This window comes from Strix uralensis, chromosome 4 (genome assembly GCF_047716275.1).
Source record: "Strix uralensis isolate ZFMK-TIS-50842 chromosome 4, bStrUra1, whole genome shotgun sequence".
NCBI lineage: Eukaryota > Metazoa > Chordata > Aves > Strigiformes > Strigidae > Strix > Strix uralensis.
The window spans coordinates 109,890,242-109,911,926 of NC_133975.1; the positions used below are offsets into that span (position 1 = coordinate 109,890,242).

Genomic DNA, 21,685 nt, shown 5'->3' on the forward strand with positions numbered 1-21,685 from the left:
GTAAACTTTTTACAGAAAAATGAACACCTTCCAGTTCACTGGAAATTCTCACTTTGTTTCTTTTCACTGATATTTTGATAGTATCAGCTGCTTAGAAGTATGTCCAATGCATATTGCCCAATGTATATGACTTTAAATGACCCTAAAAGGGTGCTGCCTGATATATAAAGTAAACTTACAAAGGTAACAGCAGTTTGGAAGCCCAGATTATGCTGTGGTGAAATGCATGCTCCCTTTTAGCACTGAAAGCCTTGGGTGTCATTCTAATTAGGTCAAAGTACAAAAAATTTAAAAAATCATTTCCTGGCTTCATCCTTGTTTTGCAATTACAGCACATAAAAATACAGAAATAAAAATATCCCAAATAAGGAGGGATGCATGATTAGGCCAGCAGGGAATCCTGGACATTTGAAGTGCATCAACATTATATCTGGACAGCTAGGTCAAAAGAAGCAGCTGGTACAGCTGGTTAATAATGAGCTATATTGATAGACTTGTGTTGCACTGCACAGAACTCACATAAGATGGGGTTCAGTGTGTTAGGGAGGAGATAAACTGTCAGCTTGATGGAGCCTGAGGACTACAGTGGTAGAAGACACAGAAGTTCCAGAGATTATCATGAACCTGGGGACAGTAATGCAGCCCTAGACCCTAATTTGCCATCTATCATCTTACTCTTTAACAAACACAGAAATATGCATTACCAAAAGCCAGCAACATTTTAAAATGCAACTTGAAAACAAACAAAAAGAGAAAATACAATTTCATAATTAAAGCTGCTGAACAAGGGGCTTTTTGTAAAAAAATTCTCCTTTTTAAAATGTGGATTTTTTAATTTGAAAAGTTTGACTATCTTAGCGCAATCCTTCAAGCAAAAAGCTTGAATGCCTTGATAGTACAGGTGCCTCTATTCCCAGTCCTTCGATCTACTTTAAGTTTTTGAAAATAAAAAAAGGCTGCAATGGTTATACTTTTTGATCTGTGCTTTTCTGAGGAAAAATTTGCTAAATGTTAAGTAATAAAAATATTGTCTGTGTAGCTTCATGCGGAGACATTTAGGATCCAATTTTCAAATTAGGACATCTAGTTTTGACTATTAACAGCTAGATTTTTTAAAAGACTAGAGAAGATTGTCCTAGCCTCAGCTGAAATTGCTGGACCCAGATTTTCCAAAGAACTCTGCTTCTGTTCAAGCACCTCTGTATTGACAAAGAAAAAATTGCTTAGCACCCTTAAAATCCTCTTGTAAGTCTAACATCAAGATTTCCTTTACAAAATCTTGTCATCCCTTTAAGTGTCTCTGGCTCCAGTTGTGGTTCTTTAGCTCTTTTGATCTTTCAGGCAGTAAAAGGCTTTTCCAGACCCTCATACAAGTTAGGCATTTATTGTCAAATAGGGCATAAGTATTTGCTGGAGTGGCCTGACATAGACTGCGCAGTTGGCAACCAGACCCATGCCTTACAGTCTGTTTTGCATCAAAGAGAAGGCACTCAATTCTAATGTGCTGAAGGGGGATATTTCACTACTGTGAAAATCCAGCTGCAAGTCATGACAAATACTGATTAAAATTCAAAGCTTAAATGCCTCTTTGTGAAACTCCCTAAGCACAATTGAACCAGAGGCTCAGAATCCTGGTAGGGAGTGATGTCCAGGGACACTAGCCTTGAAACCTTACCAAATAAAGATCTCCACTGAGGCCTGCAAAGGGCTCACTTCTGACATTTTTTTTCCTATTCCTAGCCAATATTTTCTGATCCACAAATGAATCTCCAAAATTTCCTGTGTAGACCAATGTTTTGCTTCCTGTAACCTGCATGTTCTGTCCCTGAGGTCACCCTGACCAGGTTTCCTCTTCTTTGGTTGGACCTCTTCCCTTCCTAACATGTTTTCCAAAGGGATGTAGGAGACAAGTCCAGTGCAGTCTTCCAGCAAAGGCAACGGTACATTCCAGGTACAGATGCACTGTTCTGGCAGTCAGTGCAGCCTCATCCCTTCTGAAGAGGAGTTAAGAGTCTTTTCATACAACTCCTCTCAGAACTGAACATTTTTTAGTAGTGCATCTAAAACCAATATGGGCTATTTAATTTTTGTGGGGTTTATGCTTATTTAACATTCCCCAGAACTAATTCTGATCTCTCAGTGGCTTTAGAGGTACTATTATACCTCATGTTAATAAGTACCAAAACATCATGCCTGTTTGTTATGGTATTTATACAAAAGTAACCCTGGTCTCATCTGCAGGGCAGATAGCCCCATCCCTCCCAGAAATTCAAGCTTGAGATAGCCACCCATTTCCACAGACTGGTGGTAGCATGACATTTATGATGGGTTATGAAATGATCTTGCTGGCATTCCTGATGGAAAGTTAAGGTACATGCAGTGTTTACAGCCTGCTTTTCCCATCTGCTACAGAGATTCGTCATGGACAGTGTCCAAACCTTTATATGTAATGTTTGCCCTCTCCTAAAAGATCCTGAGTTCCTTCTTGGAAGGACTCTGATGTCAGAATGATGGTCTTTATACAAGAAAAATATGGATGTTGTATGTGTCACCTAGGGAATTCAGAGGAAGCTGAGGACCCCTGTAGGACATATAGTGTTTGGGATCCAGTTTTAGTAAAGACTCAGATAGAACTGATTAATAATGTCATCTTGAACTTCAAATCCTTTTATAGCATAGGAGAGACTAGTCTTAGTCTTAACGCTAGCAGTGTCAGGTTTGCCTATGCAAAATCATATGGCCTTAGTACCAAATACTTGTAACTGCTGGGCACTGGCAGTAATAATGGACAGCACATCTGAATAACTGCTCACGACTTCAAATAAACATATACTACAGCCATAGCCTTTTCCAGCATAGCAAAGTGTGTTTGTAAGAACTAATTTTTCACCCTTTGCTCAAGCTGATCAGCACTTACAGGAATAAGCCCAGTCTGACTAGGCAGAAGAATAAATGACACTCATTTTGGGAATGTCCTGGAGAGTTAGAGCCAGAATAAGAGCTGGAGTCTGGAGTTTTGAGTGTTTGATCCAAATACAAGGTCATAGTCAGGGTAAAAAGTGCGTCCTAGCATAGCTTACAATTTCTCCTCACCCTTTTCCCCTTCTGATCTCCCCCAGAAATTCACAGAACCTGCTGGAATGTGCTTTGCCCTTTCTGGAGAGGCATGGATGGTACACCCCTTGCCCCCCCCCCACCCCAGCCCACCCACCCCCAAGTCCTTGCTTGCTGTTCTGTTTTTCTACTTTCCCTAAATGCAACTTACTTTAAGCATGCATTATTATTAACATCCTACAGTAAAATTAAGCTATTATATAACCCATTTGTCGATCTCAGCCGATTTCTTCTATCTTTTTCTATGTCTATTTATGACGTACATCCAGACTGCACGTCCTTTTTTTTCCTCTCCATGTTTATTTTAAAAAGAAGTGATTAAAAAAAAGATCTATTAAAAAAAAAAGCAACACTGGAGGGTGGTGGGATTTTTGGCCAACAATTATAAACAAATTTAAATGGGAGGGGGAGGGAAGAAAATCCGATTCTTAACAAAAACAATATCCAAATGATGAAAGTGTCCCTAGACTGCTTTGTCTGTTCCTTTCAATGTGTGCATCTGGTCCGTTCATCTTTGAAAGTGTGTGGAATAATTTTTTCTTTAAAAATAAAATTTTAAAACCCCACAATTGTTCTTATCTCCCTTCTTCCTGGGAACAGTGTCCTTTTTCATTTTTTGCTTTTTTTTTTAGTATATCTCTACATAGTTATATTTTGATGTATTTCTTTTCAATGGTTGAATTTCTATCTTAGATTTGGTTTGTTCCAATCTAATAATGAAAAAAAAAAAAAAAAAAAACAAACAAAACAAAAGAGTTATGAATTGTTTTCTGCAATTTTTCCCTCTATTTCCCTCTTTAAATAAGGAACTACTTCACTGTCAGAATCCTACTGCTGTATTTTTGAGATTCTCCAGAGAATCTGAATATAAAAGCAATTCTAATTTAAGAGTGGGGAAGGGGTTGCCAACACAGTCATTACATTTAAAACAGTGATTTGATGTGCTCAGGAAATGGTTGTCACAAATTATTGAGAATACTGTCGTCAATTTGATGGACTTCAGAAAAGATGATTCTTAGAAGAAGGCTGTGGGTAGCTACAGATGAAGTTGTTCTAATTCCAATGCATAAAACTAGTTTCCTTGGTTTTTTGTTTTACTCTCTGGTTATTATTATTATTATTATTATTATTATTATTATTATTATTATTATTATTAGTTTATGTATTTTTACTGCTATTTTTAGTAGGGAAAAGTTTTAACTGTTTTTATAATTTGAGAACCTTTAATGAAAATGTAAATATGAATATTATAATTATTAATTTTTTGTAACTTGCATGTTGAAGAAGTTGCAGCTTAGGGTTTGTGAGATTGTCAATGTTAGAGTTCTGTTCTTTCTTTTTGTTGATGGGCATGAATATGCTCATTTGTTTTTGTATATTGCCCATCCCTTCCTTACAGCCAGAAGCTCTAATGCTGCTAGATCACTCCGTACCGCCCTTACATGGACATGGCAACTGACTTACACATTCACTCCCATCATCTTCATCTCCTGTGTAGTACACTCATAGATTTTTACACTCCCACTCCATCCACCCTAGGCATTTTTTCTTCCCATAAGTTCCCCTCCACTACCCCTTTCTTTAGCATTGTTAAAATTTTATGTGCAGTCATCCATTCCTTAAAACACACACACACAAAAATTATAGAAAAAAAAGAAAATGTTTAAAAAAATATATATCAAATTGACCAAAAAAGGCAAAAAAGCAACAAACTTTGCTTTTCAAAAATCATTATATATGTAGATATGCAAACAAGCAAAAGTAAATTCTATAAAATGTACAGGATTTTTCAACTGTAATATGCTAATAACTTTACATAAGATAAACAAATACAACCAAAAAACAGCAGAAAAAAAAACTTCAAATTTGTTAAGGTGCAAGATTTTTTTCTTTTCATGTTATGTGGTGTGGATGTATGTGTTGTTGCCTCCCTGTATCACCCTTTGTTGTAAAACAATTATATTAAAAAAGAAATAATAAACATTTTGCTAAAAAAGTTTTTAAGAAACAACAACGAAAAAAAGCAAGTTACAAGAATGTGGCAATGCTACTTGTCCAAGAGCATTCTTACACAACTTTCTTTTGTAAATTTTTCCTTTCATGCCAAAAAACATGCGGGCAATTTGTTGATGTAAGTTGACTGTTATGAAATCAATGTGGTATGCTTTTTAAATATTTTTATGTATTTTTGATTACTTTTTTTTAAAGGAAATAATGGGTTTTATATTCATCCTTTTTTTCAGTTCTCATAGGTTTTAATCTTTCTTTTGCTGATAAAGTGAATGACTTGTTATGTTTTTCCTTTTTCTGACCTTGTTGGTGTGGCATTTTTATTTTCTAGTATATGGTTTTGTTTTAGGAAAAATGTATAAGTTCATTTATTTATTTTTGAATCAGTTTGTATTTGCCTTTATGTTATGTGCTCTTTGTATATTGTCAATTACCAGATTGTATTGTGCATAGGAGGGGGTGAAGGAGCCTGTGGTAATTTGCTCCTATTCTTTCTCAGTCCCTCTCTAGAGCTTTCTTTCCCCTTTCCCTTTCCCAGAATTAATCACCAGTAATGCTACTTTCTTTCATGCTTCTTAAATTGTATGTAGCCTGGCGGTGTAGCCTTCATGTTAAGTCATGTCAACTATGAGACTTCTTTAGCATTTTGGTAGCTCTCAAGGTCTTCTTACTGCAGCTCTACATCATTCCCACTTTATTCCCATGAAAGTGTTTTATTTCTATCAGTTTTCTTCATTGCTGACTATCCGCCTGGTGTCCAGTCCAAATGATACTCTCAAGTGTACTCTTACCAGGTAAACGCACCCATCATATTATGACTAATATCAGGCTTGCTAATACCATCCAGAAGTGGTACATTTGGCAGACACTTTCCTACTGGAACACACATGCTGAACCTCTAAAACTTCCTTGCTTCAAAAGAGATTTGGATTAATTTATTTAAAAAGCAATGAGTAAAAGTAAGAAAAAGCTGTACTTCCTTATAAGCAGGTATGTTTTCACCATTCCTGCATAGTAATGCTATGCTCAGTAAGTATTTTAGGTTCAACTGTCAAGTCCCTTGAACAACTGATGCTGAAAACAGAACAAATAATTATGCTGAGCAGGAAGCTGTCACCAATTAATCATAAAAGTTTAAAATAATGATCGGAGATGGAAGAGGGCATGTTTCAGTTCAAAACACAGCCCATCATTAACATGGGATTCATGACTTCTCGAACTCTGCACCTTCCTGTTGCTCATGAGCCATGTATTAGGAAGCACTGCAATAACTGATGTCTTTTAATACAATTTGGGAGCCTCAGGAAATGTTTTTAACCAACTCCACCAGAAGAAGTATGGTTTTATCTAATAACTTTGAGGACTACATAGTCTCTGAAAGAAAAAGGAGATATTTGAGATGAAAAGTTTTAGTATTACATTGTGGATATTATTTTTTTCTCTCTACTACTGACTGTCAATTGCAATTAAATCAAACAGTAAAGAGCAGAAAATATTAAGAATGTTCATCTACTAGGTTTCGTGTTAGCATCATATTTCCTGTGAATCAGGGACTATGTTCTGAATAATTTCCCCTTTTTATCCTCAGAGGACTCAAAGGAGAATTAACTAAAACACAGTTAGACTGAAATTTATGAACTCATTCATTTAATAAGGAATTATTGTGTTGATACAGAGGGGAAAAAGGTAAGGTATTCTTTTCTGTGGCAAGTATTTAATACTGAAAGTGGAGTCAAGCTTCAGAGGAACAGCATAAGAATAAAATTAAAATTACAAACTTTGGATGCAGAATTCCAAACTTTGGATGCAGAATTCCAAGTGCCTGCAAAAAATGGATGAGTTGTGCAGCCTTTAGGGATGGCATTTAAAAGCTCTTCAGCAACAGCTGGAAAAGAGAGAGATGATAAGGGTGTGTCCCTTATCATCATCAGGACAAGACAAATCTTTCAGACTTCATTTTTTGCTGCTTTCGTCCTGTATCAGTTTGATGCCTGAGACTCCTTGAAGTAGTTGTGGCTCTAAAGATGAAAGCTGGCGGCTGCTACAGTTTTTCAGGTTTTTTCTTTTTCTGGGTTTTTTTATGCCCTCTGCATTCATGTATCGCCCACAACATCCTCACAGTTCATAAGGCTTCTATTAAATTTTTAACACTCTGTCTTTTCCAGTGGCAGAGAACTCTTACAGGAGATCAGCCCCAGAGGTATGAATTATATATCTATAAATATGCTCATAAAGCAAAAAGCAGGGCAGCTCCAAGGCTAAAGTAGACCTTTTATATCCCTAGTGATCTTGGTAGTTTAAAGAAAAGCACAACTCCGTGAAAATAGTATATGTGCTAGATTTAAAGGCTAACTTTTAAGGCATATATGCACACTCTGTTTGCTTTGTGGAATGAGGCCAAACAGAGGACTGGCCTGCTTGGTATAAGGTTTCCCACCTCATAGACCTCAGTTCTCTCAGTGCTGCTTTCAATTTGCTGTTCAGTAATTTTTTGCAACTATACTGTTGATAAGCAAACTAATTTTACATCAATATTACTGCAGAATAAACCATTTTATCTGTTTCTATTTTGTTTAATTCTTTGGCATTTTGTTGTCAACAGAAACTTTTTAAAAAACATATTTCTATTTGGAAAATATCCAATCCCTGCTTAGGAGAGAAAGCACGGAGTAGGTGAAAAATAAATCTGGAAAATCCTTGTGAAATCTTTGGATTGCTAAAGTAATCATGAACTTGCAGCATACCAGTGAACACTGTTAACTGGTGTAAAACAGCCAACAGAAAAAAGGGGGAAAGAAATGTAACTACAAGGAAACAGCCCATATCATCCACAGACAGAATCTAAGTCTCATATGAATATTTGTTTTGAAGCCATGTCCCAAACTGGGTGGCAGCCTTGCCATTTTTTTTAAGCACAGAACAATTTGGAAATTAAAACTGTAAGTTTTATTCAAGGCTGCAAAGCATTAATTTTGCAATTGAAAAAATGGTAAGACACTGTGAGAAAATAAAAACTTCAAATAGGAAAATACAAACATAAAACCTGCCTCAAATTTATTTCCCTTTCAGATTGTCATGTAAGGTTTTTCAGGGGTTCCTCTTCAGCTTTTTCTAGAGATCCAAATCTTTAAAGCACTTGACTTCCACAGAAAACTTTTCAGGATCCAAATCCCACATAAAATTTTCTTGGCAACTGAGTGGCACTTTGTCTTTTAAATCTTTTAATGCTTACCTTTCAACCAACTTGGGGTCCGGGGCAAGAGCCACCACTTCCCCACCAAAGGACCGCTGGCTCTGGGCAGCTTCTTGATGCCTCAGCTGTCATTTGTGAAAGATGATTCCCACCTACCGCACACTTATCATCTGCCTGCTATTAGATTCCCCCTTGTGTGCCTGCGAGTAGAAATGTAGTACCAGTAGCAGAGTTGTTTGCAGATATGATATGAAAGTTTGCACTTGCTCCCCTCCATAGATATTGGTGATCACGTTTCTCACACTTTCCTGGGAGCTTTTCAGAATTTACATTCCCTGTTATCCTTAAATAACACATTTCTTATAGACTGAGTGGCATTTTTATCACACCATTTTAAAGGATATTTTAACTCCTCTGTAAATCACATACCGCAAGAAGTATTCATTGTGCTTGCATCCTATTAGACCTACAACTTCTAGCTTGCTGTGTTTTGGATGCCGAACATACCAATAAAACAGAAGCCAGATTTGATACCTAGAGTGCTTTTTCTGAGTTACCTTTTCAGTCTCACAGTTTCTTCCATTACAAACAGAAATAAAAATTAAAAAAGCAAAGAATCATTACCACCCTTACAGCCATCTCCCTGATGCTCCCCAAAAGTGTGTTGTTTTACGTAAATGTAACAATTTAACTCCTTGATGGAGAAGTCATTCCTAATGAAGGACCTTTAACAGTCTTTTAGTATACAGGTAAACATAGTATGGATCATTGAACAATTTGGAATAAAACTAGACATGAGATTAAATAATTGTATGGGAAATCAAAATTTATCCAATCTTCCTGGATTAAAAGTTCTTTCTCTTCTCACATACACTGTGAGATTAAAACTTTGTAAAACTCATTCCTGATTCTGTCCTATTGTCTTCCATCCAACAAACTTGCTGGAAATAAAAAGTTCCAATCTGCTCTCCATCACTTATGTGAAATCCCACTTACCATAGCAACTCAGTCAACTTTTTTTAACACTTCAGGAAGACCATGATCATTTTTATAGTTGCAGTAGTCTTGATCATTGGCTCAAGTCTTCGACAGCAACAAAAGCTGCAGAACTATGACCTAGTTTTAGAGGCAAGTGTTACTGGGGCAAAAGGAAGGTCTTCATATTAAATGTAAGATATTTCTGATTCCTTCAAGAAAATTAATCATTAATAGGACCAAAATAATTTCTCTTTGGAAGAAAACTGCCCAAAATATTGCCCCAGTGTGTGGCAGATCAACTGCATACTAGTGCTGTGTGCCAGTATAATAGATTTTAAGAACAAAGGCAGTTCCGAGCTCTAGATGAGCAATTAAAAGCTGACAAACTGATTTTTTTCCAGTTGGGTGTCACAGATGGTGAATGAAAATCACAGATGAATGGTACTTTTTAACAGCAAAACAGTGATCATGAAAATAATTTAACAGGACACTACCCATCCCTGATTTGCTGGAACTTAAATTCCCCACTCATGCAATTTGATGTAAAGTGCACTTAAATGTTATTCTTTTTATTTATTTTCTACAAGACTCACAGATGATCTTTCCTCTGAGGCACACTCCAAGTTTATCCTGAGATCACCTGTTTGCATAGATTATAGATGCCCTACTCTAGCCATGGGTAGGGCTTCTGGACATATAGAAATCGCATTACATGCTCTAGTTTCTACATTGCACAGAAAACAGCTCAGCTGCATGAGCACAAAATGCCGTGTAGCCATTTGGCAGATAACACTTTCTGCTTTTTACATAATTTTTTGGAAGATATCTAGTTTGAAGAGATTGGCATTATTTTACACATATGATACTTACTCATCGTCTATCCAGTAACAAAAGTGGTATAAACATGCTGAGGAAGCTCAGAAAACTAAACAGCATATTCAAATTAACCCTTTGTATCTTAGCTTAAAACTAACTTTGCATGAAAGTATGCAAAGTACCACATTTCTTATTTTGGCCTAATTTCTACCTCTGAGATAAATCTGACTGTTTCAATTGATTAAACTGTGTCACCACTTAGTTTCTCATTAAGGATAAAAATAAGCCATATTGCTAGTTCAGCTATCCAGATTTAATCAAACTGTTAAGTACCTTTTTCAGTATATTGCTGTCTCAATATGTAATTTGTTCAAATATATTGCTCTCCTAATATATTTAGAAGGGATTATGATTTTAGACCATATTCTTTATAGAACTCCCATGTACATTACTGGCAATGGGAAACAAGTGCATGTAATATATAGTGTAGATAGGAGAGAGCAGAATTTTGACCCTGATGCCATTCAGCATTGTAACAATGCCAAACTGTTCATTAGCAGTCATTAGTACATAAGTAAAAGCCAGAATTATTTATTTAGAAGCTAAAATTCCTTTTGCATATCTTTCCTTAAGTAATGGTATGTCAAAATTTTCCATGCATTAGAAATACTTCTCACTGACTTGCACTTCTTCCAACAAATCTAGATGACTGCTCATGATGTCAGATGAACTCTTCAGTTTATATTTAAAGCAGCTAACTTAAGTGGCTAGCCAGAGAAAAATTACCCAAGGGAGAATTTATACACAAACTTTCAAAAGCAATATGGCTCACCCTAAAAGTGTCGGTGACCTGTATGTCAGCAGAGGACTGTGTAATCTGAACTAAATGAATTAGATAAATTAATTATGCCTCCACATCAGAATAAAACAGTAGAGTGTTAATTACCCATAGGCTCAAAAGTACACGTACCGTCGCAGTATATAGACAAAACAGGACTACTACCCTAAAAGTAGCAATATTGATGCTCAGAAACCAAATCTTAGAAGTGATGTACTAATTTTCTTGTTTCGGTTGCAGCTTATATTGTGATAAGGTACAAATGTTATACCTATAGCTTCGTTGTTCTACTTCAAGAGTAGACCGTAAGTCCACCCCATTTTTAGTCCTCTGTAGGCAGGTAGCCATCATGTTAGCAAAAAGTAACAGTGGTCACAGCTATCCATGTATCAAGAACAGTAGGTGTGAATACAACTTCTGGACTCAAGTCCTAATTTGGGTCATCAGAGTCCTTATTACATCACATCATCAATCACAATATAGTCTATCTTAATTATTAATCAAATTATAGTAAAAGAATATCAAGAAGAACCAAAGATGAAGATAGCATGGCATTAGTAGCCTCGAAAGATGCAAGGAATGGGACATCCCTAGTGTCAAACAGAATGGTAAAGAAAGATTAAAGAGATGAACAAGCATTGAATAGAGCTCTGTACCTTCATGGACCCAGTAAGTACTTGGTTCTTATTCCATCCCTCACTTTCATGAACTTTCCCAAAATTAAAAAAATACGCAACAATCAAGAAGAAATGGATTAATGGGAAAAGTGTTAGGGAAAGCCCTTATAAACTGCTACGGAAGGTGAGCAGACTTGGAATGGCAGAGAAGAAATACTAATGTTATTTTAAATTAAAGGAATCAGAGGAGGAAAAGCTGGCAAGATGAGTAGTAAAATCCATCTAGAAGAACATTGCTCTATGGAAGTCTAAAGTAATTAATTTAAACAGTCTTGTAACAAATGCTTAAGAAAGATCGCTAACAAAACTTGATGTCCTCAGAGTCACTTGAGAGTATCTTCAAAAATCAGAAACTCTGAATCCCCAAAATTTCAGAGTATTTCACTATATGTACCTAGTAGAGGCTAAAAGAGGGAGGAAATGGAACATGCAGTTTGCCAATGCCAAAACAGGGTGGGAGGGAAGAATGAAAGGCACCCCCAGGAAAATATATTGGTAGCGTAGTTAGAGTGAGAAACCTGATCCCTGACACTTTTTCGTAGTGCCCAAATCTTCTCTCACCCTTGAATTAAGTGAATTAAAAATGGTGCATTGTGTCATTAAATTGTACTAATCTTCTTTTTTTTCTCTTTTCCATCCCAGGAGGTGAATTAGTTATCCCTCTACTTGTAGAAGACCCTTTAGATATCCCTCCTATTGCTACTCGTGCACCTTTCATTACACTTCCCCCTACCTTTCGCCCCCTCCTCACCATTATTGAGACCACCAAAGATTCCCTGTCCATGACCTCTGAGGCGGGGTTACCTTGCTTGTCGGACCAAGGCAGCGATGGTTGTGATGATGATGGCTTGGTGATATCTGGGTATGGCTCAGGGGAAACCTTTGACTCTAACCTACCCCCTACTGATGATGAAGATTTTTACACCACCTTCTCCTTGGTAACAGATAAGAGTCTTTCCACTTCAATCTTCGAAGGTGGCTACAAAGCACACGCACCCAAGTGGGAATCCAAGGACTTTAGACCTAACAAAGTCTCCGAAACTGGTAGGACTACTACCACGTCTTTGTCCCCTGAGCTGATCCGCTCCACAGCTTCGTCCTCGACTGGGATGGTGCCCAAATTGCCAGCCGGCAAAATGAATAACCGTGAGCTCAAACCCCAGCCTGACATAGTCTTGCTTCCGTTGCCCACTGCCTATGAGCTAGACAGCACAAAGCTGAAGAGCCCGCTAATCACTTCCCCCATGTTCCGTAATGTGCCCACAGCAAACCCCACGGAGCCGGGAATCAGACGGGTTCCGGGGGCCTCAGAGGTGGTCCGTGAGTCGAGCAGCACAACGGGGATGGTCGTCGGCATTGTGGCTGCTGCTGCCCTCTGCATCCTCATCCTCCTGTATGCCATGTACAAGTACAGGAACAGGGACGAGGGGTCCTATCAGGTGGACGAGACGCGGAACTACATCAGCAACTCAGCCCAGAGCAACGGCACGCTCGTGAAGGAGAAGCAGCAGAGCTCAAAGAGCGGCCACAAGAAACAGAAAAACAAGGACAAAGAGTATTATGTGTAAAAAAGAATACTTATTTATATACAAATATATAAATACTTAATGAGATTTAACTGAAATATCAGAACCATTGCAGCAAATGAGATTGGGAGATATCATTTGTGGGAAAAAGTATTGGGAAAAAAATTTCAGCAGTGACTGTTAATGTCTCAGTCATCGCTTGGAGTCAGCAAACTCTGCCCTAATGTATTATAAAGCACACTTAGCGTTCTGGAGATGGCGCGCACAGCTCTGCCCTGTTAGTGAACTTGGACGTCTCCAAATCTCCTCCTCCGCTGAACTTTCTGCAAAGGTAGAAGACTTCATGGCTTACTTGTTTCATATCTCCAAGTGAGTCTTTAACAATGTTCGTGATTCCTGACTGTATCGATAATTTTACAGTTTACTTATTTAAAAAAAAAAAAAAAGGAAAAAGAAAAAATGCAAACAATATTAAACAACAAAAAAATACTGAACAAACTGATCTGGCCGTGTCCAGCACACATATAATTTTTCGAGATTGGAGGAGGGGAATAAATGATTTTGGAGATTGGTGTTTTTTTGGTTTGGTTTGGTTTGGTTTCTTGGGTTGTTTTTTGTTTAGTTTTTTTTTGGTTACTCTTGGGTGTGGGAGGGAAGGGTGGAGAGGAATGGTGTGGGGGGTGAACCAGAACATGAGTTGAGAAGAAATCTCGGAAAAAATAATCCATAATAAATAAAGAGAGACTATTGCCATATATGAACTCAGAAGCTACCCATGGTGTTTACTCTGCATATCTGGTTGTGTTGTCTCTAGAATCCGTCGTCTTGCAGTAAGTTGTTTGATGGGTGGTGCTGAAGAAAATTATCATGGAAAGCTGGTTCCCTTGGATCTGGCTCCAGTATTTGCAACTGAACTGAAGAATAGATGGGTTTGGGTCTGTTCTGATCAGTCATTGGCTTTATTTGAGAATATCACTTAGTATGCATTAGCACAGCCAAACTATGGTTAACAGGCTTTGAAGATTCAAAAAAGAATGCTTAAAACATGGTTAACCATTCTGAGCTGAATATACCATGAAAAAATAAAGGAGCCTTCCTCTGGGTTCTGGTTCTGTGACTGATTGCAATGCATGCAAAAAATAAAATTAAATTGGTTTAATAAAGAGATCAGAAAGACACCACTGGAGTTCAACTTGTGACAAGACCCATAAATGTCAGAAAAGCTAAACACTTGTAAAAGAATGCAAAATACATAGTTTTTTTTGACATAAAACTTTTTCATATGTAATATTTTAATTTTGTAGCTTGACATTTCAGATCATCTTTGTCTTTCCATTTGCCCTGTTCTCCCTTTTCCTTCTCTTTTATATGAAAGAAAATAAATAAAGCTGCTGTGACACACAAAAAATAATAAAGAAAAAGGAATTTAATAATATAATATATATATATACACACAGATATATTTATCATGGTATGTTTGACGGGACGACTGGAACAGAAGTTCTGTTATGGTCATAATGTGGAATGAGAATGTTCTTGAAGAACAAAGTAAAATGAAACAGACAACAAAAGCAAACCTTAAAATGTGAAGAGAGCGTGTGTTTTAGCTTTGTCACAGTTACCTGTGTCAAAAAAAAAATCTGAAATTTTGTTTACATATTTTACTACTATTTTTTTTGCTAGTATAATTTCTATATGGATACCCTGATGGTGTATATACTGTTTTATGGTTAAATTGAGAATGTCTTTTGGTTTTATTTAACTTATTTAATTTGGTTGTTTAGTTTCTACATTTTCCCAGTTATTGTGAAAAGGATTATCTTGCTGTACAGAACAATAGCCAGGTGGTTTGACGGCCATGCCTATCATGTGCAAAAAAGCAAATGAGGGAGAGAGACACAGAGAGACAGAGAGGAAAACAAAAAAACAAGATGGATTGCGAACTCTGGAATATCAGAAATGTACACTTTTTCTGTATACGGATGAAAACTAATCAGCTGTTTAGGTTTAGAAATCTACTCTTGCTGGTGTTTATAAGTCGCATGAATATTTGACTATGAAGAAGTGTCATCAAATACATACACGCACATGGGAACTTAAAAAAAAAGCCTTCTCAAACATTTAGAGAAGACGCTTTCATGTTAACAAATATTTTCAGTGCGTGTATGTGTGCGTGTGTGTGGTGCGTGTGCGTGTGTGCGAGTTTGAGCTTTTTTTTCCTTTTTTATTTTTTATACTAAAAAGAAAAAAAAAGACAGGTTTTAAAAAGGTATGAAAGCACGATTTTAGATGACTTAACTGGCCGAAACTATATAAAGTTGATTATATCTTGATGTCTGTAAAAGATTGCTGTTCTTGGAGTCTTGGAGTCTTGTGAAATGATTTCCTGCTTTCTTTCTTCCTTTCCTTTTTGCTTTCCTTTTTTAAGTTAAGGGAAAAGGATTTACACTTTCCTTTTTTTGTGTAAGTTTCTATTGGACAGTTTTTGGGAACATGTGCATTTCTGTATGTGGGCTTCTACCATATCCCTGTTGCTTTATGGACAACCTTAAGAATTTTTATTTGAGTTATTGTGATGTTATTGCTTTTTTCCCCTTTCTTTTTCTTCTTCTTTTTTGATTATTTTTCTTTTCTTATTTGCATTTTGTTTAAAGATATGCTTAGCAATAAAATGTTCTTCCCAAAACCCTGGATGTTGCTGGGTTTTTATTTCTGAAAGACTTCAGGGAAATTCCAGACCTTTAAAGGTGAAAAGTAGTCTGTGAAGCAGGTATCCCCCATCCCATGGGAGTGTCTAGACACCAGGTTACAGGATCATGTTCATGTTTGCATTCTTTCATTAGTCCAGTGAATCTTAAATTCTTTCATTCACAGGGACATAAATTCAGTCTGAGTGGGGCTGAGTGGGGTCTACCTCACACCACTCCCAACCCCTTGATCCCCACCATCACCTCAGTGGGGTAAAGAGTAGTCCTTTGGAATATGAGTTTCAGTGACCTCAGATAAAAGCATACCTAGGACATTGGCTTAGTATGTCCTTTCTAATGTGCTGCCTGTTTTCAGTCTCCCTTTGACGTGTGTAGCTCTTCCCATGATGTTTATGGGATTCTGGATTCCTCTTCTGTGGCCAGGAGTCTATGTTTAATGTGCCGCAGCAGCTGAATCCTTTTGGGGATTTGGCTAAGAGAATTTGATACAGAAAAGCGTTCACTTTATTTTATATGAGGATAACTTTGGTCCTCTGAATTCATCTATGACTTTCCACGCACTACCTAAGGAACATAATTTACCTACTTTGGGTGCTATGGATCAGACTTAGGTACCTAGGTAGATGGTCTGAGTGTTTACTTCCTTCCAGATATGCTCTGAGGCTCCCAAAACCCTGATCACAGCTGCTGGCTGCGCCTTGTCCTACTGGGCACTGTAGTCTATTATGATTCTGGCCATCATGCAAACGTGCCAATATCCTGTCTTTCTTTAGCAAGTTGTGCAGAACTTCAGTTCACAGTAGTAGTTTTTTTTTCAAATTTGATCTTTCAAAGCTACCTGCAAATTTGACTTTTTAGAGGCATCTGATGGGAGGTCAGCCAAATGAGTGTTTCACAACACTTTCATTTTTCAACCAAGGATGACTTCACCTTTTTTTTTTTTTTTCCCCGTTTCTTTTTTCCCTAGGCAGAATCCACACCTCTTTTGAGCAGTGTTTTCCACAGGTTTTGTTTACAATCAAATTAGACTCAGGATAAACTGATTCTTCAGGTATTCCCTGTGATTTTCTACATTGTTATTGCTCACGTTTGCATGGGTGAGAATATGTATGTGTATGTACTTGTAAGGTTTTTTTAATTTTACTGTTTTCAGTTCTTTTGTGAAGCATGTTCTAACACATTATAGATCTTCACAAGTCTCAAAGCCACAGGTTCTGGTCTAAACTCCACTCTTGTTTCCCTCCCAAAACCATGAAATTCCTGGGTGATGACTGGTACCTGATATTCCCAGTACTGGAGTGATCAGCTGGCACGTGGGAGATCTACGTCTGAACTTAATTGCCTCTCCTAATATTACAGAAGATTTCCTTATCATCAAGCAGTTGGTGTTCTGAGAAAAGCACTTTTTTTTTCTCAGTGCTTTTCTTAAAATCTGTTACACTTCATATCTTTATGAAATATTATGTGAAGCAAGAAGTTTCAACCCGATTTACCCTAACCCTCTGGCTATAGTCACTCTTTTTATTTTCTCTGTCACCTAATGCCCATTTTATTTCTTAGGCTAAATGAAAGTGTCAGAAAGATTTCATTGTTGCCTAAGAGGCTTTGGATTATTGCGTGTCTTTGCTGATCACAGAATCATAGAATTGTTGAGGCTGAAAGGGACCTCTGGGGATCATCTAGTCTAAAACTGTTCATCACATCTCTGCTTATTGCACAGTTGCAGAGGTTCTTTACAAGTGCTGAGACAAGTCCTGAAGATCTGAGCACTGATGGGCTCTAGCCTTTCTAGTCCTGGTGTTGCAGGGAAGGACTAGTGAGGAGCAGCATCAATGCTGGTTCCTTTTCCAGATAATTCTGTCCTTGCCTCTGGGCTGGGAGGGAGGGCAGAGATGTTGGTTTCCTCTGCAGTTGCCATGCCTGACTGCTTTTCTTCCCCAGGAAGTGAGAAAATAATGATGAGACAGTTTTGTGATAATGATTAAAAAACAAATATCCCTCTACCTCAATTCTATGGTGGGAGTAGCTTCAGTCATAAAATGGTGATGACTCCCAAAGAAGGCAAAGATACATGAATTATAATTAATGAATGTGATTTGACACTTAAAGCCAAAACTAAGCATGTTACTTTTATGGAGGTAAAGTTTTGAAAGCTGTCAGTCTGGAAGGGGCATGGAAGATCACAAGTCCTCTGTGAGCACATACAGACAGTTACATGCAGCTGTTCCCATTTTATCACATATCATCCCTAGCTGCCAAGGTTGGCACTGGCTCCCTAAGGGATGTTTCCGTATGGTAGAACAAATCACTGCCTTTCCCTCCCCACATGCAAGCGGTGACAAAGAGATGGAAAGGCAACAAGACTTGCCTTTCAGCTGTCAGCACCACAGGATCTTCTTGGGTGAGCAGAGATACTAGCATGAGTAGGACTGTTGGCTGCTATTTGGCTCCCTGGATGGGACCCTGGCTGGGTTCTGAGAACACGTTTGCCAAGGTGATAATGAAGTATTGCAACCAGAGGTCATGATAAATGCAGGAGGTTGGGGTGTGAGGTCTTGACCAATTTTTACTCCTTATTGGAGAGTTTCTCCATGGTAGCAACATTTGTTGGGTCACTTAAGAACCAAAACTACAACCTCTTATTCAATTTGGTAAAACACTGCCTTACATATAGCAAGCTATTGCATGCTGGTTTCTCTTCAGACCATACACATTTTCCCCAAATGTTCCTGATAACCCCGTTTCTCTGGAGACCCCGTTTGTGTTATCTTTCGCAGACCAGCAAATAGGGTGCCATTCAAGGTAAATTTTCAGCAAACAGTTGGTCTGTAGGGAGATGATGTTTATAATTTGGTCACATGGCTTGCATGAGGAACAGAGCACACACATGCAAGAGATTATGTTTGACTGCATATAGCTGAAAAAGGGCTTAAGTTTTAAAGGTATTAAGGTGGCTAATTCTTATTGAAAACAGGGGAAATCAGCTACATAAATACCTTTAAAACTTAAGGCCATTGCAGCATAGTAGCCAGATAAAGTTAATTAGCTAGTGTTAATTGCTTGGGCTTTTGCAGTGCCAAATGGTGCAAGTAAGTGGTGGATAAGGTTCCACTCTCTCTCCCTTACATGACATTTACATAACTCACCTGCCTGCAGAGTGCGAGTCAAAATGAGAGATAGCTCAGTTCTGCTGTAAACTAGCTGGAGAGAAGGCCATTTCAACATGCTAGGATGGAGCTGCATGAGCATCTAGTTTCCTTAAATTCAACTGAAGCAGACACAATAAAAAAAAATTTGCACATGGTTCCATACCTTGTACAAACCCCACAGAAGCCCAAATCTGTATGCCTGCCACCAAGCACAACTTAAAGCCACTCAGCAAGGGTTTTCATCTACCACTCCATGCATCTCTTTTGTCCACCTGTTCACAAAAGACAACCAAGGGGCAACATGCACATGGAGTTGGCAAAATCCTGAGCAAGCAGCTGGGAAAACCTTAGGCACGCTTTTCTTCAATGGCTCATAAGTTGGGCACTATGCCTAAAAGCTTTGGCTGGTGCACATGGAAAATTAAACTCACCAGAAAAGATTTTTCAAAAAATATAGATATATTTAATAATGCTGACAGAGCCTTTGGAACACTGAAAAAAATCCCTCGGAGAGCATTTAGATTTCAAGAGTAGTTACATAAAGTGTTAAAACACTGGACCACAAAACAGGACTGAATCACACCATGGAAAAAAAAAGTGGAAATGGGAAAAGTGAAGGCTCTGAAAACCATCAGTAATGGTATCTGAATGACTTCTTTGGTTCAGATAATTCTTCACAGTTCTCAGTCTTATAGCTTGGCCCAGTAATTTAGAGTCGGTACTACCAAGAGATGGTAATAGCAAGTCTTTAGTAGAGTGGGGAAAGGGGTAAATGGAAGGATCATTCACAGGGTGGTGAGAAGCCCCCTCTGAGGAACAGTTTCCAAGGGCTATTTAGGCAAATGTAGAGGGAGAGACAGATCCCGCACACAGTGCACAGCCATGCACCCAGTAAAGCAACAGGTGAACAGGTTTTTGATCTCCAAAGCCAAGAATGCACAAGCTGAGCTGTGCCAGGGCTAAGAATGTTTATGTAACTTGAATCAAGCCTTTTCTCCACATTCATTATGAACCAGTTTACTCGCACCACTCTTTTTTCACCCAGAATCCCAGCCTCACCCAGGCATGAGGAGCAGTAAACTCTTTCAGCTCTATTTGAACACTCTAAGTATTTGATCTCTACCAATTATTCTGTATCATGTTTGATGATTATTCATTTCTGCCTGTTCCTTGAGTCACAAACATTAGTTTACATCCATAGTTCCCTTGTGAGCTGATACTGTATCTCCCCTGTGCAAGGATAGAAACTAAGACAAAAAGACTCGCCTGTGGTTATATAGAAAATACATGGTTGTAACAAGATTAGCCCTCAAAGCTTCCAGACTCCCCCACTCTGTATTCATGCCTCCAAAGTACACTGTGGTGCTGCCAGAGGTAGCATACATCCAGTCCTCCCATTAACTTTAGCTTCTCCAAATCAAGAGCTGCTGTCAGATTTCAAAAACTTAAAGCAAATGGTGGAAATAAGGAGCTTCTAAAAAGGGAATAAAATGCTTTTAAACTAAGAAAGAACCATTTTAAAATGGAAAATATTAGGTTATCAACTGCTAATTTAAAATGTCCTGGTTTTTTACATACTGGTAAATACATAGGCACATGCATGCCTTTGAACACCCAAAGCAGCTTCTAGTCTGCCAGAGTCTAGCTTTACTGTCTGCAAACTCCTGCAGAAAATCACTGCCAGCATCTGTAATATTTTGCTATAAACAACTTTTTATAGTGATTATGATAACATCAATGACAACACAATTTTATTACATCTAATTATAGGAAGTAAGACTAAATGACATACTACAGCCCTTCAACTCCTAGGTCAGTGGGAGTTGAAGCTGATTGTTATCTTTCACAATCTGCACTGAAGTGCATGGTGTTGCCAAAATTTTAGCTAACAAAGATCTTGTTATCTGGATAAATTGGGTTATAACTATTACAAACGTTCAGAACCTACTACGACTTCCTTTGAAGCTGATGGCAAAGCTTCCCTTAAAGTAAACAGAGAGTGCTCCCATTCCATAACTCTCTGCAAGTTTTGCTTTTAAAAGAGTTTGGACTTTTTTTTTTTTTCCCCCTTTACCTCATGGTGTTCACTATTTTTTTTTAAATATTAGCCACATTATGAATATAAAGAAAAATAATGATGCTATGCATTGGAAAGGCTTACTTGGTAACAAGGGAAGCTTTTCTAGGGCTGTTTCTACTCCCTCAGAGTCCTGATAGCACAAGGATTGAGTGTAGAGTAAATTCTCAGAAAACTAGTCTTCCCAGTTCTCCTGAGATTTCTGGGCCCTCAAAACAGAACTCATTTCCAGTAACCATATTGTCAAGATTTCTTCTACAGAAAGGGAACCATAAATAGATTTAAAATTCTTATTTTTCATAGCTGATTGCACTTCATATTATTACTTTCTCATTGACCCAGTTTCTTGGAACAATGGAACAAAATAAACTGCATATCCAGCATATCCAGGTAAATGTAGGCCCAGTCCATCAACTGGAATGTTGCATTTAACATACACATACTGGACTGTTGTACTTAACATACACATACAGGGTGAATACACCAGACATAATACTTTACTGTTTAGCACTAAGATATATTGCAGCTTGAGCAATGAAGTCAAGAGATGCTTTGCCACTGATTTCAGAGAGCTGTTGGAGCAGCACTTTAATGAATTT

At 37.8% G+C, this 21,685-nt stretch overlaps 1 protein-coding gene across 8 annotated transcripts in view; it reads left to right on the plus strand.

Annotated features, from left to right (window-relative positions):
• NRXN3 (neurexin 3) overlaps positions 1-15,838 on the plus strand; it is a 1,036,119-nt gene extending 1,020,281 nt beyond the window's left edge. For 4 of the 8 annotated variants that reach the window (XM_074868521.1, XM_074868522.1, XM_074868523.1 and 1 more), the window contains one exon: positions 12,269-15,838. In XM_074868521.1, coding sequence (XP_074724622.1) covers positions 12,269-13,194 — 926 coding nt within the window. In that variant the 3' untranslated portion in view covers positions 13,195-15,838. The remainder of the gene's footprint in view (positions 1-12,268) is intronic. The other 4 variants (XM_074868525.1, XM_074868526.1, XM_074868527.1 and 1 more) reach the window with 1 other exon arrangement.
• The last annotated feature ends 5,847 nt before the right edge of the window (positions 15,839-21,685 follow it).